Source organism: Vicugna pacos, chromosome 9 (genome assembly GCF_048564905.1).
Source record: "Vicugna pacos chromosome 9, VicPac4, whole genome shotgun sequence".
NCBI classification, from domain to species: domain Eukaryota; kingdom Metazoa; phylum Chordata; class Mammalia; order Artiodactyla; family Camelidae; genus Vicugna; species Vicugna pacos.
The window spans coordinates 15,788,572-15,815,021 of record NC_132995.1 but is presented as its reverse complement, the minus strand read 5'-3'; the positions used below and the strand labels follow the sequence as shown (position 1 = coordinate 15,815,021).

General features: G+C 56.2%; 1 protein-coding gene across 3 annotated transcripts; it reads left to right on the top strand.

Annotated features, from left to right (window-relative positions):
* The first annotated feature begins 1,436 nt into the window (after nt 1–1,436).
* GRAMD1A (GRAM domain containing 1A) lies at nt 1,437–25,822 on the top strand. 3 transcript variants are annotated; one of them, XM_015250209.3, is made up of 20 exons: nt 1,437–1,578; nt 2,320–2,641; nt 11,787–11,997; nt 12,087–12,107; nt 12,846–12,930; nt 13,065–13,168; nt 13,240–13,335; nt 14,045–14,125; nt 16,860–16,972; nt 17,142–17,292; nt 17,852–18,050; nt 19,043–19,186; nt 20,688–20,806; nt 20,895–21,037; nt 21,588–21,691; nt 21,778–21,951; nt 22,051–22,138; nt 23,345–23,452; nt 23,536–23,656; nt 25,363–25,822. In XM_015250209.3, exons 2-20 carry the CDS (start codon nt 2,370–2,372, stop codon nt 25,453–25,455), a joined length of 2,427 nt encoding a protein of 808 aa, XP_015105695.1. In that variant the 5' UTR covers nt 1,437–1,578; nt 2,320–2,369; the 3' UTR covers nt 25,456–25,822. The 3 variants fall into 3 exon arrangements, with proteins under 3 accessions (XP_015105695.1, XP_072823334.1, XP_072823335.1); XM_072967233.1 differs by lacking the exons at nt 1,437–1,578; nt 2,320–2,641 and adding an exon at nt 5,215–6,019; XM_072967234.1 differs by lacking the exons at nt 1,437–1,578; nt 2,320–2,641 and adding an exon at nt 10,324–11,188.
* Nucleotides 25,823–26,450: the final 628 nt, after the last annotated feature.

Here is a 26,450-nt window from a genome sequence, read left to right as displayed (position 1 = left end):
TTTCAGAATAACGTGAATGATCTTGATGCCACAGAACTGTACGCTTAAAAATGGTTAAGACAATAACGTTTGTGTTACGTGCATTTTGCAAGGCAGGACTTTGAAAAAAACCCTAAACACTCAGAGAGTGACATTAAAACATATCTAAATACATGGAGTGTGACCCCATGTGGACACTTTGGAAAAGTCAGTATTGTAAAGCTACCAGGTGTTGACTAGAGCATAACAAACTCCCACGGTTGATTTTCCCTCCTTGGAACTTGCCAAGCTGACTCTGATGGAAAAGGAACAAGATCAAAAGACTTTCTTCCCCGGATGTCAGGACTTACTTTAGAGTTAAAGTAATTGACGCAGTGTCTTACAGACGCAGGGCGAGACAAAGCCATGCGACCAACCTGAGCACTTAGAGACACAGCCGCACAGGTGAGCCCCCACGGCCCGGGGATCGGTGGGATGCTGGCTAACCCAGGAGCTACCCAAGAGGCACATCCAGGAACATTCAGGGCGGCTCCGTTCATCAGAGCAGAGAGCCAGAAACACCCCAGTGCCCATGAGCAGGAGAAACGGATAAACAAACCGTGGTGTCAGCCCCACAAAGGGATATTGTGCAGCAGCAAAAACAGATGGAGTGGAACTTCCTGCTCCATGATGGACGAATCTCAGAAATAATGCCGAAGGAGAAAAGCAAGTCACAGAATATGCCACGTGGTATGACCCCACTTTAGAAAGCTTGAAAGCAAGTAAAACTGAAAATTATAATGCTTAGGAATGCATACCAACCTGATTTTTTAAAAAATTTTTAAGATGTGAGGGAATGATAATGGACAAATGAGGGGTGATGGAAACTTCTGGAAGGGAGGCAGGGGTGGGACTGGGCAGTCACGGGGCACTCATAGTGATGTGCTGGCTCTCAAACTGGGTAAGCCGGGCGATGGGGTTCTTTTTATTGATATACTTGGTAACTCCTGATATGGAGCCTTTTGCATATTGTTATGTAATAAAATTGGAAAACTGCTCCATGGCGAATGCCAGCTTTTACAGATCAGGTGGAGGAGATGGAGCTGTGCACAAAAGTGAGGTGGAGCTGTCAGCAGGGTGCCTTTGAGTGCCGCGAGAACCCCCCAGAAGGAAGGAGGTCTCCCAGGTCCCCGCCTCTAAGGTCTCTATGAGGACTGGAAGGAGGCTTGGATATGGCCACCTGGGGGTGATCCCTGGGCTTGAAGGAGCAGTTCTGGGAGAGGAGTGGGGACAGAAGCTACATGGCAGCTGGCTGCCGGCCACCGGGAGAGGTGGAGCAGTACAAGCTGAGGGTGAGCATAGCCCCTTCCTCCATCAGGCGGTCAAGACGGAAGGGCCTCTTCTGTGGGAAGAAGGTCCTCCACCCCCACTCCGTCCCTTTTCCCAGGAACAGCTGGCCAGAGGGGAACATGACTCCAGCCGGACATGCCATTCTGGCTGGCAAGGTCGTGACTCTTTGGCCCAGCCAGGACTCCTGGGGGAGAGAAGGGCCTGGTCACTTGCCTTTACCCTGGAAGTCCGAGCAGAGCCTGTGAGGACGGAGGAGGAGGAAGCCGTAAGGTAGGGGCATCGGGGTGCCTGGGAAGGACTCTGGGGTCCAGGCCTGGCCTGTAAGGGTCAGGGTCTTCCCAAACTAGGGTCCCACGGGGCCTCCTTCCCTGTTCGCCCAGCAGCTGGGTGCCAAGAAGCCTTTGCCATGTTCTGCTGTGAGAACAGACACTAATCTGATCTCCCCAGACCCAGGCAGCTTCCAGTATCACAGCCACAACCGCAGGAACTGGTCTGCTCCCTCCTTTTGTTTGTCTTGGGAGGGGTAATTACTGAGCAAACAGGGAAGGGAAATCCTGGATTCTGAGTCTCTTCTCTGCTTGATCAGCCGTTACTCAGGCCCAAGGCCTCTGGGGCCCCCTCAGGCCTGGCTCCTTCCTGGCCCTGCATGGGGAAGGGAGCTAGGGTAGAGGGTGTACAGAAACCCAGGGCTTGGCCTTGGTGAATACTCAGAGAAAATAAATCCCAGCCCCGGGGCATAAACAGATGTTCACTGAACACTTGCTGTGTCGAGCCCTGGGCTCCCTGATGCTGCCCAGCCTCCCTAGGGTGTCGCCATCAGGACCTCCTGTTTCCAGAAGAGGAACCTGAGGCTCAGGGTCAATTAGGAGGGTGTTGGCAGATGTGGGAATCCCACCCAGACCTCTCTGACCCTCAGCTCACCTCTCCTTTCGCTGGAGCAGCAGGTGGAGGTGGTGAGGGGCAGGGATTGCACGAGAACTCACCCCTTTACTTCCTTTTTCCCTCTTGCAGAGACCGCATCACTGTCCAAGACCCCCAGCTGGGCAGGCAGAACCCTCCCCATGGCCGAGCTCCTGCCTCTGCTACCCTGTGTGGCCCCACTGACCCAGGATGGCGGTGCCCGGGACTCCCCTGTCCCTCCAGCCGAGTGGCAGAGCCAGCAGCCACAGGGTGGCAGGGCCGAGGGCCTGGCCCCTAAGCCCTGGAGACCCCTGGAGGTGCCCTCCATTCAGATAACACCAGCCAGTGACGGGGAGTCGCCCCCCTGCACCCCACCCCCCCAGCGCCTGCGGCGGCTGCAGACTTCAGATTCGGAGAGTTTGCCCAAGGACAGGTCAGACCCAGGTGGTGGACTGGGGAAGGGGTTCTCTCTCTGTCAGGACTCATACTCGAAGGTGGGGTTCCTGTGTCTGGCCAGTCCAGGTTACAGGGCACTGAAGGTCAGTTAGAATGTGGCCTTAGCCCCGCAGGGGCCTGACTGGAAGTTGTGAAATAGATGCAGAGATAAAAACTGCAACTGGGAGTATGTGTTGGGACAACCAGCTGAGCTCAGCTGAGCACTGCTTACTAAGACTGGAGGTAGATAATGCCTTTCAGCCCGCCTTGTGTTTTTCAAACTGTGGGTCATAACGCATTTAAAGGCCGTGAAACCAATCAGCACTTTTTTCCAACTAGAACCAGGATACAGTGTATGAGACAGTGAACAAGAGTGGCTTCCTGCAAATTTTGTGACATTACATATACAGTTGTCCCTCGATATTCATGGGGGTGTTCCAAGACCCCCTCGGATATCAAAATTTACGGATGTTCAAGTCCCTTATATAAAATGGCATAATATTTGCATGTAACCTATTCACATCCCCCTGTATACTTTATCTCTAGATTATTTACAATACCTAATGCAGTATAAATGCTATGTAAGTGGTTGTAAATACAATGTAAATACTATGTAAATAGTTGCCAGCCAGCAAATTCAAGTTTTGCTTTCTGGAACTTTTTGGAATTAAAAAAAATATATATTTTCAATCCTTGATTGGTTGAGTACACGGATGTGGAACTTAAAGATATGGAGGGCCGAACGTGTTTCTGAGTGTGTACTTGGACACCAATGTAAAAGGTATTTCCTGCTGTAGCCCCCCGGGGCAAAAAAAGAAAAGTTTAAAAAAAAAAAAAAACTTCTGCAAAGAAACACTACATCTGGCACAAGGAGACAGGAACAGGGGGGTTCAAGGCTATCGGGGGAAAGAGGAAAGAACTTCACTGCACTGGCCTTGAATAGAAATGTCCATTGTGGTTTCTTCCCACAATGAACACTCAATTAGAGTTAAGGTTTATGAAGTAAAGCTCTGTGTATTAACAATGATGATGGAGAAAGCAGGTTGCAAAATGATACAGTAGGAGCCTAATTATGTATCTTTTAAAAAGACATTGAACAACAGGACATCTTATTAGGGGATGCATCCTGATACAGAAAAAGGATAGGAAAGTATATGGGAAGAACACACACTTCAGGGCAGTGGGTACCGCGAGGGGCAGGAACAGAGAAAGGAGGGGTGGAGAGTTGGGCCTTTGACTGTAACTATAGTCATTTATTTCTTAAAAAAAAGAAAAAAGGAAAGAGAAAAGGAGAAGGTTCTGAAGCAAAAATGGCAAAACGTCCACATCTATTGTACATGGTTGGTGGGGGACATAGATGACTGTTGTATTTTTTCCTGTTTGAAATAAATATTTCCTAATTAAACCTTTTTAAGTATTTCAAAAGAAGGAACAGGCAAAGAGAACTATAAAGAGAGCCAAGAGCCAGAGGGGGGCGGTGAAAGGAGGGCCTCTGACATCTAAGGGTGAGTGGCAGTCCAGGGAAGAACTGTGGGAAGAGCTTCCTGCAGAAGGAAAGCAAGTGCAAAGGCCTGGGGACAGAAGTGTGTCTGGTCAGTTAGAGGAACAGCAGACAGACAGTGAGCAAGGGGGAGCCGGAGAAGTCAGAGCGGTGCCTTGGGCACCTAGAGGAGGACTAAGTTTTAGCTGGAGTGAAGTGGAGCCCCAGGAGGGCTCTGTGCCCCCAAAACTGACACCAGTTCACAGGCCCCCTCTGGCAGTGTGGAGGGAACAGACTGTAAAGGGAAGGATAGGAGCTGGGAAACCAGGGAGGAGGCTGTGTTGTGGTCCAGGGCAGTGATGGGGAGGGAGTTCAGATGCTGGATAGCCTTTGTAGTGGAGCGCACAGGGTTTGCTGAGAGCCTGGATGTGGGCGTGAGGGAAAAGAGAGGGGTGAGGAAAGGCTGGAGTGTTGAGCCTGCCATCTGCCAAAAGGAGAAGTCAATGGGGTTCTCTGGAGGGAGGGGGTACAAGGGTGGGAGAGCAATGGGAATGGAGTGTTTTCAAGAGGTAGGAACAATCTGTCCTGGAGAGGGGTGGGGAGGCAGTCTCTGTGCTGGGGCGCCTGTGGCCAGGAGCTGTGAGGTGGGATTCACGTATCTGTGTTCTTGTTCTTGTCCCGGACAAGGAGTCTAGGACACTGACACACTCAGGCAGCCACTGCAGAGATAGGTGCGGGTTACCGCGCCAGAGGAGGGTTGCGCCAACAACAGCGACCTCGGCAAGTCACTTCCCATCTTTAAGGCCAGGCTTCCCCTTCTGTAAAAGGGCTGCACCTCCCACCCCCGCCCTCCCTGTCCCGTGGGAAAGCCCTGACCACAGAGTTAGTGGTATCCTCAGGACTGGGGTGATTTGCCGGAGGTGAGCGCCAGGGTGGCTGGAATCAACTTGGTCTGGCAGGCGCAGGCTGGGACGGAGAGGGGTCCCCAGAGACCGAGGCACTGGGACCTCCTTGGGCCAGCAGGCGGGGCTCAGAGATGGGGAGAGAGAGGCGGCCCAGGGCCCCACCCCCTTCCCGCCAGCAGCGGTTCCTCGCGTACCTACAGCCCCAACACCTCCGTTTCCCCGAATCTCCATCCCACCCCCAGCTCCGCCCCACCTCTCAGGTTCCGCCCGGGGTCGGGGTGCTGAGAGCGCCCGGCCAGGAGCCTAACTGGAGCTGAGGACCCCTTTCCGGGTACCGGGGGAGCGGTCGGGCCTGTGCCGAGGCAGCTGGCTGCCATGGCGGTGTTTTGTTTTAATTAAGTCTGTTTTTCTTTGTCTTTCCCCCTCCCCGGTTCATTTCTCCGTCTCGCGCCTTAGATCCTCTGTCACTCTTTTTCTCTTCCTCTCTCCTGCTCTCTCCCTGTGTCTGGCGTCCCAGCCGCCCTCTGCATTTCTGCTCGCTCTTCCTGCCGCTGCGCCCCAGTCCCTCCATCTCTAATCGTCCCCCCCGCCTCTCCCTCCTGGGGGCCTCGCTCTGTCCCCGCCGGCCCTCCCTCGCCTTGGCCACCCCCCCGCCCCGTCAACCTCTCGCCCTCACCTCCCGCTCCCCCGACTCCCGCCGGTCCCTTCTCCCTCTGGGTATCTGAGTCTCTCCGTCTAGGCCCCGCCGCCGTGACGCGCAGGGGCGGGGGCAGGAAGGGGGAGCTGACGCCGCGGCGCGGCCTCCGGCGGCCCCCGCCTTTTGTGCGGGCTGCTGGCGGCGCGCGGCGGGCGGCCGGGTCGGGTGGGGGCGGCGGCCGACCGAGGCGAGGCGGCTGCCCCGCGGGGACACTCTGCGCAGCCCAGCCCCGCTCAGCCGGGTCCGGCCCTGCCCCGCGGCTGGGCGCGCCGGCCGCACCGCATCCATGTTCGAGTAAGGACCGCGGCGGGGGCGCGGGGAGCCCTGGGGGTTGGCGCGGCCGCAGCCGAGGTCCGGGAGCTTGTGCACCGGCGGCGGGCCGTGAGGAGGGAGGCCTGGGGCGCGGGGTGCAGGGGCGCACTCGGGAGCGGGGCGCTGATGGCAGGGAGGCCCCCCTCCCCCAGGGTCGGCTCGTCACTGCCGGGGCTCGCTGCGCCGGCTTGGCCCGGCTTTGGCAGGAGGTCCCGGGCTCATCCCGCGGGGAGCGTGGCCTGCGGGGAGCGCCCCCAGCCTGGTTCGCCCCCGCCTGGGAGGCGAGGGGTGGGCTCGAGGCTGCCCCTGGTCTTCGGGCCTGCGGTGGAGGCCGGAGGCCGGGCGTAGACAAGCCCCCGCCGGCGGGCTCACAGGCTCCGGAGCCCGGGGCAGGCCCGGGAGCATCTCGTTCGGGGCTGGGCCCCTTCTCGCCGTCGTAGTCTGTCGCGACTCTCCGGGCTGCTGGGGTGGGGGCTTCTGCACGGCCGGCCGCGTGCCTGAGATCCTGTGGGGCCGTGGGCACAGAACTGACCTACTCCCTGCCTGGGCCCGGAGTGTTTTCGTTACGAATTGTGGATGTTTTGGAAGTGTGTATGCGTGTCTGTTCTAGTGTGCAGACAGCTGTGATCCTCTTTGGCTTTGTTTGTGTGTGATTTACCTCGAATTCCATCTGTGTCTCCATGTGTTACTGTAAGCTCCCTGTGTGTGTCTGTGACTGTAGGCTGTGTCTGGGGCTCTCTGTGCCTGGCTGTGACCTTCTGTGGTTGTATGTGTGTAATGTATGTCATCCCGGCAGACCCATGGGTGTCTGGTTGTGACTTTGGAGTGTGTGTCCGTGTGTCTAAGTCTCCTACCATGCGGACAGCTGTGATCCTCCTTGGCTGTGTGTGTGTGCGAATTTACCTCTGATTCCATCTGTGGTTCCAAGTGTCACTGTAAGTTGCCGGTGTGTTCAGTTGTGACTTTGGGGTGTGTGTGCATATGTGTCTGGGGCTCTGTATTTGCTGCTATGACCCCCGCCTCTGTGTGTGCCTGTAAATTTACTTCTGAACCTATTAGCTCTGTGCAAATGTAAGTCAGTCCATGTGTGACATTATGTGTTTGAGACTCGGTGGGTGTGACTGAGACCCTCTGGGGTTGTGCCTGGAATCTACTTCTGGTTCTTTGTGTGAAAATTCCTGTGTGTGTCCCTTTGTGACATTACTGTGTGTACCTGGGCTTCCATGTGAGCAGCTGGGACCATCTGGGGCTTTGTGTGTGTAAAGAGTAAGAGAGAGAGAGACCCCTTGTGGCTCCTAGTGGTCCTGGGACCCTCCCTCCTGAGACCTTGGGTGTACCCTCGACTCTCTGGGAGCAATAATGGTAACTGACATCGTCCCCCTGTTGCGATTTATAAAGCATGTCCCGTGCATAATTTCAGTACCTGGCCACTGTGTTGTCGAGGCGTGTCCCCAGCCTCCTGGGGCTGCATTATTCCTGAGCCTTTCATGGCCGTCTGAGTGTCGGGGCACCCTGTCAGTTACAACAGCAGTTGACATGTCCATCCCATGTCATGTAAGGCAGGCCTTTGCTCTGTCTTCCCCTCCAGACAGGGAACGCCAGGAGAGCTGAGCTGACCCCAGACTTCATTTACCTGCCTTGTGCACATGTTCGCTGGGGTCCTCTGTGACTGCTCCGTGTGGCTCTCTCTGTGACAGCAGGAATGGTGCTTGCTTTCAGCTCTTCCCTGAGACTTTCCTGTGGCTGGATGTGTGACTGTCACTCACCTGGGACTTTCCATGGTTTTCTGTTTCTGTGACCCTCTGCTGCCACATGTGTGTATACATGCACGTGCATGTGTGGGTCACTTCTGGGACTTTGGGTGTGGCTGTAGCATGCTTGTAGTGCTGAGCATGTGTGTAATGGGACCCGGTGGCTTTGTGTGTGAATGTAATACACCTGTGATATACTGCTGGGTGTGTGGTGGGGGCGGGGGGAGACTTCTGATAACTGTGGGGAACTGCAGTTTGCCTGTGACACTGGCTGTGTGTGACCCACGTCGAGGTTCCCTTTTGTGCACACCTGTCCCTGCCTCTGCCCCTCTCTGACCAGAGGGAGCTCTGGGCCTCTTTAGGCCCAGGAAGCTGGAAGAGAGGTGTCTGCAGTGGCAAAACCCCATTCTCTTCCAAGTCCCTGCCCCCCCCATAACGGCCCTCCAGCCATGTCGGGCTCCTCCCTTCCCTCTCCTGATGCCTGCTTAGCTGGGCAGCCTCAGGGCTGTCAGGCCTGAGCACTTCCTCTTTGTCCTGCCAAGGAGCAGGATCTGGGGGCACAGGCCGTGCTGTGTCCGTGTGTGTCAGACCTGCCCTCCGATGCCCTCTCGAGCCCTGTGGCCACAGGAGAGTTGGCCGGGTGGAGGAGGGGTCTGTGATTCTGGCTAGAGGGGCAGCAAGAAGATGAGGCAGGAGGAATGTGGCCACCCCTCCTTCAGAACCCTTCCCAAGTTCACCAGGGCTCGGGGTGAAGCCCAAACTCTGGCCCAGGGCCCACAAGGCCTGCGGGAGGACCTGTGCCCTCCTGTCCTCCTTCCCCAGCCCCACTGGCCCCCCGCGCTCCTCCTCAGACCTGCCAAGCTCAGCCCTGTCCCGGAACTCACTGTTCCGGCCCCTGAAACAGCCTTTTCCGGCCCTTTGCCAGATCTGCTCCTTGTCTTCTGGGCTCAGCTCAAGTGTGCCTTGCATAGCAGCCCCACCCCTACCCCCGGTCCTCTTTTATCTCTGTGGTCCTCAAACTAGAACACGCATTAGGGTCTCCTGGGCTCCACCCCCAGGCTCTGATTCAGGGGGTCTGCAGTAGGTCCCAGACTCTGCGTTTCCAACCACTTCCAGGTGCTGCCGGGGCTGCTCCTGGGAGCGGCGCTGCTCTGTAGCGGTGACGAGTGCCTGAGAGCATCTCCCTCACTCCATGTGCTCTTACTGATTGTCTGTCCCCCAGCGGGGGTGGTTCCGTTTTGCTCACTTCCGTGTCCCAGTGCCTGGTGCAGGGCAGGTGCTTCTTGTGCTCTTGGAGAGTAAATGACTGGAGCTGGGGGTCAGTTTGGGCTCCGAACGCCAGGCTGAGGTGTTTGTTCAGTACCTTTTGGGGTCAGCGTATCACCTTGGACTCAGGTACACTGGGGTGTGTCGGCAGGGCTGTGTGCTCCATTTTTGTCTGACAACCACTAATAAACCAAGGTGGCTTCCAGGTAGGGGCTTTATGTATGCATGCCCTCCTCCAGACAGCCCTGTGAGATAGATACTCTTATTGTTCCCGTTATACTCAAGAAGAAACTGAGGCACAGAAAGGTCCAGACACTTGCCCAAGGTCACACAGCAAAGTGGCCCAGCTGCGATCTGTGGTGGTCTCAGCCTGCCAAGGGCTGGGCAAGTCACACACCTGGTTGAATCCAAGTTTGGGAGGGGGAGAGGTGTCAATCACTGGTTCAGTCCACAAGAGCAAAGCCGGCTGAGCACCTGCTGTGTGCCAGGCCTCACTCTAGGCAAGGGGGTGCGGCTGGAGTGCACCTCCTGGCGTAGGAGGATTCAAAATGGAGAAAATACGGAAGGTCGGGTGGGACAAGTGCCGAGGAGAAAGATGAAGAGGGAAGGGGCTCAGGAGAGGTGCGGGAAGGAGTCTTGGAGAAATGTCTCCGAGCAGAGCCCTAAAGGAGGCTGGGAGCCTGTGGACATCTGGGAGGACAGCTGTTTGGGCCAAGGGAGCAGCCGAAGCAGAGGCTGGGTGGAGAGTGAGCGAGGGGGTGATGAGAGGGTCCAGCTCTGGCCTTTCAGCTGGAGTGAGGTACAGCCAGGGGAGACCTCCCAGGAGGGGTCCAACCTGACTCAGGTGTTCCCCGGCTCCGTCTGGCTGCAGGTGGGGAGCAGACTGAAGGGGACAGGGACAGGGATGGGAGCAGGGGACCTGCAAGAAGGTGGCTTCCGTAGCCCAGAGGAATGGCGGTGGCCCGGGTCACCATCTATTTCGTTTATTTATTCTCCCCACAAATTCATTTCACAAGTGTGACACAAATGCCTACCTTGGCCCCATCCTGAGCAATACTGGGACAGAGTAGTGATCAAGACCAAGACTTGCCATCAAGGAGCTCACAGACCTGTGGAGAAAACACAGAGCTGTCATCAGGCAGTGACGGCCCTGGGCAGTCAGTTCTGGGTTGTGGGAAGAGCGGGCAGAATGGTTAGGGGTGGGATGGGAGCTGCCAGGGGGTGGTGGGGACCCGCAGAAGGGAGGCAGCATCCCGGAGGGAGGGACTGTATGAGCAAGAATCCTGAAGGATGCAGAAGAATTTGCCGGGCACAGAAGAAAAAGGACGGTGTGGACAGAGGGAACAGCTTGTGCTAAAGCTTAGAGGCAAGAGAGAGAAGTTTGCAGAGCCCTGAGTGGTTAAGGGACTCCCACCTCCACCCCAGGGTAGATGGAGGCCCCCACGTTGGAATCCTGCCCTGAATTAAATCAGCCATGTGTTGCTTTGCACCTCAGTTTCTTCCTCTTTAGGGGATGGTAGTAATATCAAAGGCATGGGGTGTGTGAGGAGTAATAACTCATCATATAGAGAGTTTGCTGTAGTCCTGATACAGAGTCCACGTTTATTTATTCAATCTCTTGAGGGTTCTGTTTGTTCAGCGTCTGCCTCCCACCAGAAGGCTAATTTCCCAAGGTGGGTACCCTCTCTGGCTGGCTGCACCCAGCTCCAGCCAGCGCACGGTTATTCACGTAGTTGAGAATGTTTATTGATAATTGACTGTGCCAGGTACAGTGTGGGGCGCTGGGGACACAGTGGCAACCAAGAGGTGGAGTTCACAGTCGGGGGCAGACAATTAACAGACTGAATAAGTGAGCAGGATGAGTTGAGATGATGAGACGGGGAAACTGGGGTTTGGGGAGCCCCTCCAGGCTGGTCCCCAGGGGAGGAGGAGCGGTTGAGCAGAGAGAGGTGATTCAGTTATGCTGGGGCTGTGGAAGGACATTCCGGCCAGAGGGGACAGCAGGTGCAGAGGCCTTGACGCGGGCATGTAGCTGGTGAGCTTCAGGAAGGGAGTAAAGGAGGCAGGGATGGTTGGAGAGGAGGGCGTGACGGCGACCACACCAGGGCCACCACACCAGGGCCGGGGCTGCAAGGTGAGGACTTTGCTTTTACCTGGAGTGAGATGTAGCCGGGGGAGGGCCCTGACCTGACCAGGGAGGGGGCTGCTGAGATGTCCCGGAAGGAGAGGATGGAGGCTGGACCAGGGCACTGGAGCAGAGGGAAGTGGACATAATAGAAATAATGGAAATGGATTTTAGAGCTGGAGCGGGTGGGACTTGGTAACTGATGAAACAGGAGGGGTGAGGTAAGAAAGAAGGTGCTTAGGGTTTTAGCTCAAGCAGATGAGTGGAAAGTGGTCATTCAAGAAATATTTATTGTATGAATGAATAAGTTCATTTTAAAAACAGCAGGCATTACTGAGAGCTCGCTACGTGCCAGGCTCCGTTACTCTTTTAGAAGCATCTCACGTGTGTTGATTCTTTTAACCCTCCAAACCACCAGACGAGGACATGTGTTTCTCCGCCCTGGATTACAGATGAGCTAACTGAGGCTCGGGGAGCTAGGGAATCTGGTCACACTGCGAGGAGGTGGAGTAGGGTGGGTGGGTGGGGATCAATGGGCTGATGGGTGGGCCCCCCCAGACAGGCCCATCCTCACTCATAGTGCCCCTTTTCCTCTCTCCCCACCCAGCACCACCCCCCACTCTGGCCGGAGCACGCCAAGCAGCTCCCCATCTCTCCGGAAGCGGCTGCAGCTCTTGCCCCCAAGCCGACCCCCACCTGAGCCGGAACCAGGCACCATGGTGGAGAAGGGCTCAGACAGCTCCTCAGAGAAGGGTGGGGTGCCGGGGACACCCAGCATCCAGAGCCTGGGCAGCCGGAACTTCATCCGCAACAGCAAGGTTGGTGTAGGCCCAGGTGGCATGGAGGAAGGGGAGGAAGGGCAGAGGGACCCAGGGGCTCATTCTGACTCCACTCCTTTCTTTTACAGAAGATGCAGAGCTGGTACAGCGTAAGTATCTGGGCAGGGGGCCATGCTGGAGGGGTGAGGGTGGGGGACAGGTGCTGGGCCAGGAGCCCCTGGCTGCATAGTCAAAGAGTGGGTGCTGCCGTCAGCAGACCTAGGGTCTCATCCTGCACTTAACATGCTGTGTGACCTTAAGTGAGTTGCTTAGCCTCTCTGGGCTTCTCTCGCCTTGAGAAACAGTTCCAACCTTACAAGACTGAAGGGAACATTCACTGAGAGTCAGTGATGCTGGTGGGTATGTGGCATGGGGTCTGGCTTACACAGAAAGCAGTGAATGGCTCTTTTCATGGTTATTCTTTTTTAAAAAATCTTTTAGACAATTTTTTATTGAACTATAGTTGATTCATAATGTTGCAGGTGTACAACAAAGTGATTCATTATATATACATATTGGTTTTCAAATTCTTTTCCATTATAGGTTATTCTAAGATATTTAATATAGTTCCTTGTGCTATACAGTAGGTCCTTGTTGTTTATCCATTTTTTGTATATGTATTTTTTATTGAACTGTAGTCAGTTCACAATGTTGTGTCAATTTCTGGTATACAGCATAATGCTTCAGTCATACATGAACATACATATATTCATTTTCGTATAAGTGAGCTAGACACTGAAGCCACAGCCCGCCCCGGGCCGAGGACACTGAGGCAAGCTGGGAGCCTCCTGGGGCAGGATTAGGGGCGTGAACCCCCATCCAGGTTCTCACCCCCCAACCTCCCCCAGATGCTGAGCCCCACGTACAAACAGCGGAACGAGGACTTCCGGAAGCTGTTCAACAAACTCCCTGAAGCCGAACGCCTCATTGTGGGTGAGTCCTCCAGCCCGACCAGCACTGGTCCCGACCCCGATCTCCGGCCCTGCCCTCCCGACTCCCCCGCCTGTGCCACCGGGCCAGGACAGCCGTGTGACTCGGGTGTCTGCCCATCTCTCCCTCGGCCTCAGATTACTCCTGTGCCTTGCAGCGCGAGATCCTCCTCCAGGGCCGCCTCTATCTCTCCGAGAACTGGATCTGCTTCTACAGCAACATCTTCCGCTGGGAGACAACAGTGAGCCAGGGGCGAGGAGGGGCCCGGGCTGGGCAGGGCCCTGCCCTTCCTGACCCGCCTTTCGTCCTCAGATTTCCATCCAGTTGAAGGAAGTGACGTGTCTAAAGAAGGAAAAGACGGCCAAGCTGATCCCCAACGCCATCCAGATCTGCACGGAGAACGAGAAGGTGAGAGGGGACTGGCTGACAGGGCCTCCTCTCTCCTCCCCACCACCCAGAGCCCTGTTGACTCCGCACCCAGCTGTTCCCCGCCTTCCCTTTCTCTTTATTCTCCCAGCCCTGGCCCAGCTCCCACCGTCTCCCACCTGGACCCCCACACCGGCTCCTGTCTCAGGCCCTGTCCCCTCTGTCCCCTCACACAGCTGCTCAGGAAGAGTGTTAATAGTAACAGTCTATCAGCTCAGATGCCTCCTCCCCCAGGAGGCCTTCCCTCGTGCTCCATTCTGTCATGATTGTTGCCTCATGGTCCCAAGACGGCTGCCTCCCACCTGTGGCTCAGACAGGACAGGAAAAGGAAATGGGGAGGGAAGACTTCACAGCAGACTTTCCTTTGTGTCTTATTGGCCAAAAGTGGATTCGTTGGCCACACCCTCAGTGGGCACAGGAGACTGGGAAAGTGCCCTGGGCTTCCTCTGAGCAGCCCAGCCGCTCTGGGCTGACCCTGTCTCCCACCCTGGACTGTGAGCCTGGGGGCAGGACCAGGGGCCATCTCCTCGTCACGGTGATGCCAGGTCATCCAGTGCTGGGCTGGGTGCAGGACACACATTTTGTGGAATGAGCGAAGGAATGAGTAGCCACACGGGGATGGAGAGCCGGGAACCCAGTGTGCGTGGGGTGGCGCCCCCTCCCCGCCCTCACACCCCTCTCTCTCCTGCAGCACTTCTTCACCTCCTTCGGGGCCCGGGACCGCTGCTTCCTCCTCATCTTCCGTCTCTGGCAAAATGCGCTGCTTGAAAAGGTGGGCTGGGATGCGGCCTGGGGAGGTGGGGTGAGGGCGGGCCGGGGGGGGGGGCGCCTTAGAGCCAGAGGTGCCCTCCAGCGCTCCTCCGTGGGCCCCACTAGGGGGCCACCACAGGCCCCAGGGCCAGACCTTGCCCACAAGAAATGCATGTCCCCAGCCCCTCATTCACCATCTACAAATCAGAAATGCTCTGAAACTGGGGAGGTTTGGGGTGTGTTTGGCAGTAGACTCTGACCTGAGCGCACGTGGTTATTTATAGTCCCTGTCGGCACTAAGAGAGCTTGGTGCTGGGCTGTCCGGTGTGGTAGCCACTGGCCACCAGCGCCCCCTTGAACTCAAAATGTGGCTCGTGGGACTGAGGATCTGCATTTTTAATTTATTTTCATTTTTAAGTAACTTAAATGGCCACGTGTCTGTCTTGTATAGCACAGGTCTACATCTCAATTAACGTGACTCTTCATATGTTTCAGGACTGAAAAAATATGAATGTGTATGACTGGGGTAAATCTTAAATGTAATCGTGATTCAGTGTAAAGTTATAGGATCCAGTATAGAATATACCAGTGGTCCTTAAACTTTAGAGCGTCAGGAACCCTTTACACTCTTTAAAATAATTGTAGACTCTAAAGAGCTTTTGTTTAAGTGAGGTATGTCCATCAGTATATACTGAAACTGAAACTGGGAGATTTTTAAGCACGAGATGCACAAGCACGCATCGCATTAGCCATCAGAACAATGACAGCATCAAATGTCCTATAGGCTCTGAGAAACGCCACTGTACACTCACGAAAGAATAAAACTGAGAAAGGCAAGTAGCATCTCATACTACTAGTAACACATCATACTTCCAAAAATAATTTGGACCCCCAGAAATCCTTGAATCATATATTGAGAACATCAAGTACAGTATACACTGTACTAAATGTATTGTAGCCATTATACTGGATACGAAATAAATTATAGCTAGTATTATTGGTTCTGTATCACAGTATAGGCACTGCATTATCTTCCTTAAATCCCCCAGTTTCTTAATTTTGAATCAAGTCTTACCTCATAGATTTAGAGTAAGGGATTTTAGACTTTCTGACATTCTAATAGTCCATTGAGGGCCAGCCCTGAGGGGGCTCTCCTGGAATACCCACTTCGGTTGCGTGAGTTTATGTAGGATGCATTTGGCGACAGGTAACTGAACATTCAACCAAACAATGGTTTAAACAGTTAGATAGTGAGTAATTTCAGAAGGTAATAATAATAGCTAACACTTATGGTGCTACTGGGTGCCGGGCACTGTTCTGAACCTTACGTGAATTAACTCATTTAATCTTAACAGCCACCGTTTGAGGCAGTAGAGTTACTATCTTTATTTCAGCAGTAGGGCACACAGGGATAGACTTGTCCGTGGTCACATATGCTTTTCTGGGGCAGAGTTGAGGTTCTGATCCCGTACAGTCAGGTTCTGGAGTCTACCTGAATCACTGCATCGGGCTCATGTAACAAGAGATCTGGAGGCAGGCAGTCCAGAATGGGTGTGAGAGCTCCCTATGTCATCAAGGACCCAAGCTCTTATCCATTACTCCACCCCATCATCCTGCATATTAATGTTTTGTGCACATGCTTGTTGCCTCATGGTTGCAAGATGGCTGCTACACCTCCAGGTGTCATGCCATCACACAAGTGTCCCAACATAAAGGAAGGAAGGGATGGATGGAAAATGAGCATTCCTTTATCAGCAAGGGAAATCCTCCTTTAGCTGACTTCTTGCATTTCTCTGGCTAAAACTTGGTTGCATGGGAGGCTGGGTATGTGGCCAAAAAACAAAAAAACAAAAAAAACAAAACTGAATTGGTATAAGCCAGTTAAAATTACCTGGGGCTGGAGAAGATTTTCACCCCAAACAGATCAGGGTTCTGCTGGCAGGGAGGGAGGGTGGATAGATGTGAGTAGGCATCGCACCGAGTCTGCTGCTGCTGGCCTGTAACCCCTGGGAAGGCCCAAACCCACTCCTCCAGCAGGACTGCAGTCACGTCCTGTCCTGGGGCAGCTCCAGCTATGGCCGTCCTCGAGGGCAAGGGTGCTGGAGCAGGAGCCTGAGGGAGCGACAGTGCAGTCAGCTTCCAAGGAAGGCAGCCAGGCTGGTGGGGATGGAGTTCAGCCCCATCACTGAAGAACTGAGTGCAAGCCACTGAACGCCGTTGGTCAGCTGGGGACCACCCCTCCTTCACAGCACCCAGGCTGGGCCCAGAATAAGTGCTTGGTAATGTCAGCTCTTGGGGGGCAGTGCGGTCCAGTGGTTAGTCCCAGGGCTAGTCCAGTCCCCTGGGATCCCATCTCAGCAGTGCCACTTCCTGATTGGGTGACATTACCCACTTCTGTGCCTCAGCATCATTATCTTAAATTGATGACGACATTAGCACCTACTTTACAGAACTGTTGGGAAGACTTGTTAAGTTAGCACAGAGTTGACCGCAAGCACGTGACTTCTCCACCCTGGGCCTTGTATTCCCCTTTGTAAAGCTGGGAACATTAACCTGTAGCTGTGGAAGTATTGTGAGGGCCTAAGGGCGCAGGCTCCTAGAATGTGGAGCAGATCGAGGGAGGTCTGGGATGGGAGAGCTTGCTGCCCCCTTGTGGGCACCAGGGGAACTGCTGAAGCTGAGGGCTGGTGAGGACAGGTGGGAATGGCTCTGGCTCTTGATCAGGTGGAGGCCAACCCAATGTCCTTCCTGCCCAGACGCTGAGTCCCCGCGAGCTCTGGCACCTGGTACATCAGTGTTACGGCTCAGAGCTGGGCCTCACCAGCGAGGATGAGGACTACGTCTGCCCCTTGCAGCTGAATGGTCTAGGGTGAGTCTGAGGTTGGTGGCTGGTTCCTGGGGTCAGGGAGACAGGAGGGGCTGCATGCAGAGCTCCAGGAGTCCTGAATGGACTGAGGTGGATGCACAAAGTCTGGGAGACCAGGTGGATGTGTGGGGTCTCAAAGATAGAGCAGTCCCCACCCTCTCCTTCTCCATAGGAGCCCCAAGGAAGTGGGAGACGAAATCGCCCTGAGTGACATCACCCCCTCAGGGGCGGCTAACCACAGCCAGGAGCCAAGCCCGGCAGGTTCTCGCCGTGGCCGCATCACCCCCAACCTCTCCCAGGCCAGCAGTGATGCAGACCATGGGGTGAGCAGAAGGCAGGAGGAGAGAGGAGGTGCTGGGTGGTGCTGGGGAGAGGGACAGTTTGACGGGGGGGAGGGTAGGGAATGGACAGAGAAGAGGTGGATAGAGGGGTACGTGAGGGTGTGGATGGAGGGATGGGATGGAGCTGGGAAGATGGGAAGGGAAAATAGGGACAGGTGAGGAAAGAGAAGGCAAAGATGGGGACAGGTAGACAGATGGAAAGGGTGAGAGACAGAAGAGGCAAGAGAGGGAGGGAGGGAGGGATGGATGGATGGATGGATGGATGGATAGGGTAGGAAACAGACAGATGAGGCATGGACAAGATGGACAGATGGACAGGACAGGCGTAAGAAAGCTTATGGCCCAGGCATCGAAGACAGGCTTGGCAGAGGCTGAGAGAAGTCCTTGCCTGGGTTGCCCAGGGCCCCCCGGAGCTCAGCTATGAGCCCTGGGTACGCACATGACCTCCCCAGTCTCGAAGCCTTCTGCTGGGTGTGGGCACACAAGGACCCTCAGGCTGGGATGGAGGTGGGACAAGGCTATATTAAGCTTTTCTCTGCAGGCAGAGGAGGACAAGGAGGAGCAGACAGACAGCCAACCAGACGCCTCCTCCAGCCAGACAGTGACCCCAGTGGCTGAACCCCCGAGCGCAGAGCCCACCCCACCTGACGGGCCCACCTCCCTGGGTCCCTTGGATCTGCTGCCCAGTGAGGAGCTGTTGACGGACACAAGTAACTCCTCCTCGTCCACGGGGGAGGAAGGTGAGGCAGCGGGTCCAGTTCATTTGCTTTGGTTACACGTGACAAACCTTACTCAGACCAAGGGATCTGCTGGCTCACAGGACTCAAAAATCCAAGGGTGACCAGGTGAGGCATTCAGACGGTGTTACCAGAAATCTGTCCATATTTAGCTCTGCTCTGAAGGCAGTGTAGGAGAGTGGATAGGCACATAGACTCTGAAGCCAGATTGCTGGACCTCCAATCCTGGCCACACCGCTTTTGGCTGTGTAACTTGGGCAGATTATTCAACCACTCTGAGCTTCATTTTCCTCATCTGAAAAAAAATGGGGTTAGCAGTAGTAACATCCACTTCATAGGGTTGTCATTAAGAGAATTGAGTTAATACACGTGAAGTGCTGGGACCAGTTCGTAGGTGTTGGCTGTTACTACTTCCATCATCATCATCATCATTTCCATTTCTCTGTGCCAACTCCATTCTCAGGTAGTTTCCACTCTTATGGGGGCAGAGAGCCCAGACCTGCCCCAGGCAAGCCTTGCAGAGAGAAAGCATGCTTCTCCCAGTGGCTGCTCCAGGAGCTCTCGGGTTGGCTCTGATTGGAGAGCGAGCCCACCCCTGAGCCCATGGCTGGGCTGATGGCCTGGCCTGGGCCTCACCCACATGGGCACACACGCACACGCACACGCACACGCACACCCCGACCCAATCACTGGCCGAAAGCTCAGGCCTGGAGTCTGGGAGCGCATGCGCACCCCTGTCATCACTGGGCTTGCGGGCGGCTGGGCCTACGCGTGCGTGCCATCTTGAACCCATCGTGGTGGCTCTGCTTGTCTGGGCCTGGGGCGCACGCCCATCCTAAAGCCACCCTCGTGGCAGAGGGGACCTAGTAGCGCTCTGGTCCAGGAGGACGGGGCTCCCCAGCCACCCCACAAGGCCTGGGAGTGGGGAGGAGCTGTCACCCAGAGGGAGACCGAGGAACGCTGCGGACTCACCCCCTGTCCTCCCTGTTGCCCAGCCGACCTGGCGGCCCTGCTTCCCGACCTCTCCGGCCGGCTCCTCATCAACTCCGTCTTCCACGTGGGGGCCGAGCGGCTCCAGCAGATGCTCTTCTCAGACTCGCCCTTCCTGCAGGGCTTTCTGCAGCAGTGCAAGTTCACAGGTCAGGGGCTCAGGGGGCCCGGGAACAGGGGAGGGGGCAGGGAGGAGCAGGCATGGCTGTGCAGCCCGGGTGGGCGGGTTGGGGAGTGAAAGCGAGACCAGAGGGGCCGCGCCTCTTACTAGCTGGGTGGCCCTGGGCCAGGTGTGGAGCCTCTCTGCGCCTCGGTGTCTCCTGTGTGATGGTCATGCCTGCCTTGTCAGGGTCTTGTGAGAACTAAATGAGTTAATACTAGAAAAGTGCCTAGAATAGGAGCAGATAGTAAGCATTTAATTAATATGAGTTAACGAGCACACTTCTGTGCCCACTCTGTCAAACCGGTGCAGAGACCAGGGTGGATGAACTCCAGAATCTAGTGGGAATGGTAGCAAATAGATACTCACACAGATAAGTGAATATCAGAGGGGTGGCTGTGGCTGGGGGCTATCAGGAAAGGCTGCTGGAAGGATATGAAATTGAAACTAAGGCCTGAAGGAGGAACTTTTCCAGGGAAGAGGGTGGGGGAAAGGAAGCCAGGAGGCCAGGAGGGTACCTGCAAAGGCCCTGAGGCTGGAGGCAGCACTAGGAGAAACCCCTTGGGGCTGGGCCCCTGTGGATGGATGTGGAGAGGGGAAGCCACAGCACGGGGGGAGGCGGAAGAGCTGACCAGGGGGCCAGTAGGGAGCTCAGGAGGCTTCAAAAGAGATTCAAGTAGGGGAGGGACTAGTCAGATGCTAATTTTTCTCTACTTATTTTTTCTGTATTAATGAAAATGAACCAGGCAGAATGAGTAAGACTATGCCTTGTGTTGGGGGCACATGAGTCCCTCAAACTATGCTTATATCCTGGAGAGACTGACACATCAGATTGAGGAACTCAGACTCTGTCCAGGGGTACTGGGGAGCCATGGAATGTTGTAGGCAGATAAGGGACAGGGTCAGGGTTGGCTTTAAGAAGCTATCCCTAAGCCAGAGGTGGAGACTGAGGCTAGGACCTCAGGGGGAGGCTGGAGAGAGGCCCTGGGCAGGCAGGGATAGGCTGAACCAGGACAATGCTCATGTGGTCGTGAATAGACGGGGAGAGAGTATCCAGGACAAGGCCCAGTGCTCTGTGGGGAGCCTGGAGGACAGTGGGGCTACCCCTGAGATGGGGCCTGGTGTGTATGAGGGCCCTGGGGACTTCCAGGGGAAGGTGTTCAGGAGGGCACAGGACCCTAGGTCTGAGGCTCAGGGGAGAGGCTAGGACTGGTAAGGAGAGGAGACAGGGGCTGCCGGAATGGATGAGATGGCCTGGGCAGGGGTGAGAAGTGTAGGCAGGGGAGGGGATCCAGCTCTGACGATCACCACCACCTGAAGTTTTAGGTGTCCAGAAGGAAGGTAGGGCAGACACCAGGGTGGGGACATGCAGGAGGGGGGTTGGGGACAAGTCCCCAGAGAACTGGAACTTTCCAAAAGGCTGAGTCTCCCACAGCCTAGGGATACAGGATGGGACAATAGTGTCTTCATTCTGCCCCTCCCTCCCCCAGACGTGACCTTGAGCCCATGGAGCGGGGACAGCAAGTGCCACCAGCGCCGAGTGCTGACCTACACCATTCCCATCAGCAACCCACTGGGGCCCAAGAGCGCCTCGGTGGTGGAGACGCAGGTGTGCCAGGCGGGGTGGCTGGTGGGTGGGTAGCCAGGGTGTGGGTGGCGGGTGGTGCTGACTCCTTGCTCCTTTCTCGGCCCCGCAGACACTGTTCCGGCGTGGCCCACAGGCGGGCGGGTGTGTGGTGGACTCGGAGGTGCTGACGCAGGGCATCCCTTACCAGGACTACTTCTACACTGCCCACCGCTACTGCATCCTGGGCCTCGCCCGGAACAAGGCCCGTCTCCGGTGAGCAGCTGCCCGGCCCCTCCACCGGATGTCCTGGTGGCCACAGAGCCCCTGCCCCAGTCTCACCACCGCAGATTGTTGGTTGCCTCCCTGGCAGACGAGCAGAAGTCAGGAACACCCTGAGGTGTTTGGCCTGAGCCACCAGGAGGATGGAGATGCCACTGATTGGGGCGGGGCGGGGTGGGGAGGGGTAGGTTTGGGGAAGATCAGTAGCTCAGCTTGGGACACGTTGGTCTCTTAAACCCCATGTGGAGTTGGACGCAGCAGCAAGATGGAAGGGGTTCAGGGGTGAGGTGTAGGCTAAGATGCAGTTTGGGACAGGCAGCACCTAAGGAGGGAGACTTGCCAAGGCAGTGGGTGTAGACAGAGAAGGGGCTGCAGGCTGACTGGCCGCCTTGGGGGTGAGTGGGGTGCTAAGCGGGGATCACAGAGAATCCTTGCAGGGGGTGTGTCTGTTTTGTCTGGGTGACAAAACAGAATTAGGGGAAGGAAAGCACCCCCCAACCGCCATGGGGGATGGGGCAGACCCTGACCCCCCGCCCCTCCCCAGGGTGTCCTCCGAGATCCGCTACCGGAAGCAGCCCTGGAGCCTCGTGAAGTCTCTCATTGAGAAGAACTCGTGGAGCGGCATCGAGGACTACTTCCACCACCTGGGTAGGGAGCAGAGGTCCGGCCAGGGGGCAGATGGGGTCATGGCCTGGCCAGGTGCAGACTCGCAGAGCCCTCTCTTGTGTCCGCAGAGCGAGAGCTCGCCAAGGCCGAGAAGCTGTCTCTGGAGGAAGGCGGGAAGGATGCCCGGGGGCTGCTGTCCGGTCTGCGGAGGCGGAAGCGGCCCCTGAGCTGGAGGGGTCATGGTGATGGGCCCCAGCACCCGGACCCTGACCCCTGCGCCCGGGCTGGCATGCACACCTCAGGTGCGTTCCGTCAGGCCTGGTCGGATGGGTGGAGGAGCTGGGGGCTGGCCTGGGGTGAGCTGGGACGAGTCTGTCTGACTGCGAGTTGCTCTCCCGCAGGCTCCCTCAGCTCCCACTTCTCGGAACCGTCAGTGGACCAGGGCCCGGGGGCAGGCATCCCCAGCGCCCTGGTTCTCATCAGCATTGTGTGAGTAAGGGGGCCAGGCTTTGGGGTCAGACAGGCCTGGATCTGCACCCTGGTTGTGTGACCTTGGGCAAGTCCTTGGCCTCTCTGGGCTTCTGCTTACGTGGGAATGTGGGCTCACCCCCATAGCTAGGATTATAGGAGGCAATGATTGGGGTGTGCCCAGCAGGGCGCCTCACACGGCGTACTGCTCAGTCTGCCACGGAGAAGTCTTCCCTGCAGGGAGAGGGAAGCCTGGGGAGCTTCGGGAGGTCAGAGCGGCCCGACCTCACCCAGGGGGCTGGAGGAGTAGGCTCCCAAAGTAGGCTGGAATTAGGTGAACCAGGAGAGGTGTGCAAAAGAAGCAATGTCGCTTACACACTTCATTCAGGTTTTCCGTGCCCAGCCCTGAGCTGTGTGATGCGAGGGACATGGTAGAGATGGACAGACCTGGCCCCAGACCAGAGGGAGGGGATTGTGATGGAGGAAACACGGGCAGAGGGGACAGGGCCGGGACGGGAAAGCCAGGAAAGGCTTCTTCCAGGCTAGGCAGGCAGCCGTCAGGGAAGGCCTCCCAGGATAGCAGAGGACTCAAGCTGAGACCCCAGAGGCCCCAGGCAGGGAGACAGACATGCACAGAGGCCTGGGCATGGGGGACAGGGTGCTCTGAGGAAATGGAAATGAGACCCATGCTTCTGGCAGACCTTGGGAGGTGACAGTGTCTCTGGTCTCAGTCTCCCAATAACAGTGGTCCAGAGAGAGGCTGTGTGGTGAGCTCAGCTCAGAGCTGCCGGGGTTGGGGTTCAGGGTTCGGGGGTCAGGAGATGGCCAGGACAGGCTGAGTAGCTCTCCTCTCTTTGTCTCCTCCTCTCTGCCTCCTCAGGATCTGTGTGAGGTAGGGTCCGGCATCCCGCCCTCCCCTTACCTCGTGTCTCACCCCCAGCTGCAGCCCCTTCTCCCTGTTCTGTGCCCCCGACCCCTGCTCCCCCAACCAGGTGACCTGGAGTGACAGTTAAGGGTGTGGGTGTCAGAAAGGACTGGGTTTGAACCCTGACTTTGCTGCTTATGGACTGTGTGACCCTAAGGATGTCTGTCACCCTCTCTGAATCTTAGTTTCCTCCTCTGAAAAGAGGGGTAACTGTGGTGCCCCTTCAGGGTGTGGTTGTGTGGGTGCCCGACTCGTGGGAGCATTGGTAACCTGACTTCTGACCTCTGACTCCTGCCCCCCAGCCTCATCATCCTCATCGCCCTCAACGTCCTCCTCTTTTACCGCCTCTGGTCCCTTGAGAGGACAGCTCACACTTTCGAGTCCTGGCACAGTCTGGCCCTGGCCAAGGGGTGAGTGGCCAGCCCAAGGGGATTGGGAGCTTGGGCAGGTGAGGGGAGGCCAGGACCCCACTCAGGCCCTGTATCCCCCACAGCAAGTTTCCCCAGACGGCCACCGAGTGGGCGGAGATCCTGGCCCTGCAGAAGCAGTTCCACAGCGTCGAGGTACACAAGTGGAGGCAGATCCTGCGGGCTTCTGTGGAGCTCCTGGACGAGGTGAGGCACCGGGGCTGTGGGACTGGGGCTGCGGGATCCTGCATTCAAATCCCAAGACGTATGCATCTGGGCCTCACTTTCCTCCTCTGTAAAATGAGGAAGCCATTCATAGTCCCCACCTCCCAGGGTTCCTGGAAAAATCTGTGGGATGGAAGAAAGAATTTACTGGTTCTCATTCTGGGAAAAAAGTCCAGGGATGTCTGACTTCAGGCACAGCTGGATCCAGCCACTCAGTAGTAGTAAGAACCGGTCTCATACCATCTCTTGACTCTGCCCACCCCCGGGGTTGGCTTTGTTTTGGGCATCCTTTCCCCTAGGATGACCAAAACGGTACCTGCAGCTCCAGGGTAACATCCAAAGGAAGGAGCTCACTCTCCCTGGCTGCTGGGGTCACACGCCCGTCCCTGAACCAGTCACAGCAGCCAGGGGTAGATGAGGATTGGTCCCTGAACCCCTCCCCGCCTATGATGTGACTAAGGGGTCACATGAGGGTAGGAGAGAGGTTCTCCAAAGGGGTCTCACCTCCAGAAGGGGTTGCCCCAAACACCCCCTGTAGTTCAGGGGCAGCATCTATTCAGACGGTCAAGTTCAAATTCTGACATGTGACCTGTGCAAGTGACTTCACCACTGGGGCCTTGGCTTCCTCCTCTGTAAATGGGATAATAATCGATGTTACCTCGAAGGCTGCTGTGAGGATTAAGTGACTTAACGTCTGAGTAGCGCAGAGGTCATGCAAACAGCTGATCTGTGTTTGCTGTTACTAGTGTGATCCCGCAAAGCAGGTGCTCAGTAAATGTAGTAGTGGGTCCGCACAGATGTCAGGCCTGCGGTAAGTGCCTGGGGTGGGGAGGAGGGCCGTGGCAGGCTGGGGAGCATCTGGCATTGGCTGGGTGCCCAAGGGCATCACAGCCCACATCGGTGGGTGATGGTGAAAATCACCATGGACCGTTCCGCTGAGCCCCACCTTTAGGGGCCTCACTGCAGCCTGAAGTCATGCTCAGAGGGGGATGCTTACACAGGGAAGGGCTGTGCAGGACAGGGGAGAGGGGGCATCGAGCCTGCGGTCCCATCGCTCAGCGAGAGGGAGGTCAGGGCCTTCCTATCATGAGTTAAATTCTGATTATTTTCCTCTCAAATTGCCAAGGGCACGGAATTAACTGCACAAACTAATGCTAACAGCAGACACCAATCGAGCTAGGCTGTTCTAAGAGCTAGAATGACCAACTGGTTTGCTTCTCATGGCTGGCCTATAGGACGGGAGTGCACTTGTTACAACCCCCACCCCATCTAATGGACAGGAACGATGAGGCAGAGGGGTGCCCAAGGCCACGCGGCAGCGGGTGACAATAGCTAACGGGTATTGAGTGCCTCCTGTGCTCCAGGTCCTAGGAGTTCACCCACCCGGTCGCTGAAATCATCCTGTGAGGCAGGTATTTACCGACCCGTGTTTTGGCTGAGGGACCTGGGACCCGTAAAGGGCCTGCCCAAGGTTACCCAGTAAGGAACAGAGCCGAGACTTGAACCCAGGCCATCTGGGCCCCTTCCACCTGCTGCCTGTGAGAAGTCAAACTGGATGCAGAGTGGCTCCGCTCTCATTAAGGGTGACCTTGGCCTCTCTGGACCTTCCCCAGTTCCTCAAACGCAGAACTGGGGGATACCTTACCCCTACCAGCACTTAACCCACCCTTGCCCACCTCTTCCCCCAGATGAAGTTCTCGCTGGAGAAGCTGCATCAAGGCATCACCGTCTCAGAGCCTCCCTTCGACTCCCAGCCACAGCCTGATGACAGCTTCTCCTGAGGACACCTGGCCACGTGGCCGTCCCCCTAAATGGACAGATGGACACAGAGGCTCGGTGGCCACTGCTGGCACGGTGTGAGCACCGGGAGCCTCCCACCCACCCCTCCCAGTGGCCCGGCCAGGGGGCCGCACAGACACGGGGACCACAGAACCGAGATGCACTTTAGACCAGCGTGTGCGAGTCCAGCTGCCATCGCCTGCCCAGCCAGGGAGCTGGCCCGGCCTCCGGCAGGCCCTCTGCTAACTTATTTTGCCCGACTGGGGTTGTGGGGGGCGCCTCCCAGGGTGCACGATTCCCTCAGCTCTGGGTTTAATGTATTATATTTATTTGGGGCTGACAGGGCCCCAATAAAGGGTTGGAAATGGCTGTGGCTGTGGCTGTGGCTGCGGGGCCCGGGGGAGCAGGTGGGAGCCTCCTGTTGCCCTCAGTTCCCGCCGTGGTCGGGAAGAGGGTTCATTTTCTGGGGCCACGGTCACTGACACAACCTGGAATTCCCCAGCATCTTTCACAAGCCTTGCGCCATCGGGTGCCAGTGTGGGGTCTCTGAGGACAGCCTGGTGGCCAATGGCTTGGGTTCAGTCCTCCTTCTGATAACTTGGCAGCCATGTTGCCCGGAGCAGGTCAACCCCTCTGAGCTTCAGTTTCCTCTTCTGCACAATGAGCATTAGAACAGCGCTTGTCTCCCAGGGTTGTTAGAAGTGAGTCGTTCTCGAACTTTAGCTGCATCAGAATCTCCTGGAGGGCTCTTTACAAAGCAGACTGCCGAACCCCACCCTCAGTTTCTGTCTTAGCACATCTAGGGTGGGTGGAGATTCTGTGCTTCCAACAGGTTCCCAGGTGATGCTGAGTGCCCAGGGACCCCACTTTGAAAACCACTTGATAAGGATTCAAGGAGTTAATAAAAGTGGTTACTTAAAACAGGGCCAGGACAAAGTATTCCATAAATGTTACTCTAATGGCAGAAAAATTGAGGAAGAAGTAATGTAGTGAGCAC

Coding starts and splice junctions, on each gene's coding strand:
- GRAMD1A (XM_015250209.3), top strand. CDS start 2,370: ATGGCCGAGCTCCTGCCTCTGCTACCCTGTGTGGCCCCACTGACCCAG. Junction 13,169..13,239: donor TCTTCCGCTGGGAGACAACA/GTGAGCCAGGGG, acceptor TTTCGTCCTCAG/ATTTCCATCCAGTTGAAGGA. Junction 18,051..19,042: donor CTCGTCCACGGGGGAGGAAG/GTGAGGCAGCGG, acceptor CCTGTTGCCCAG/CCGACCTGGCGGCCCTGCTT.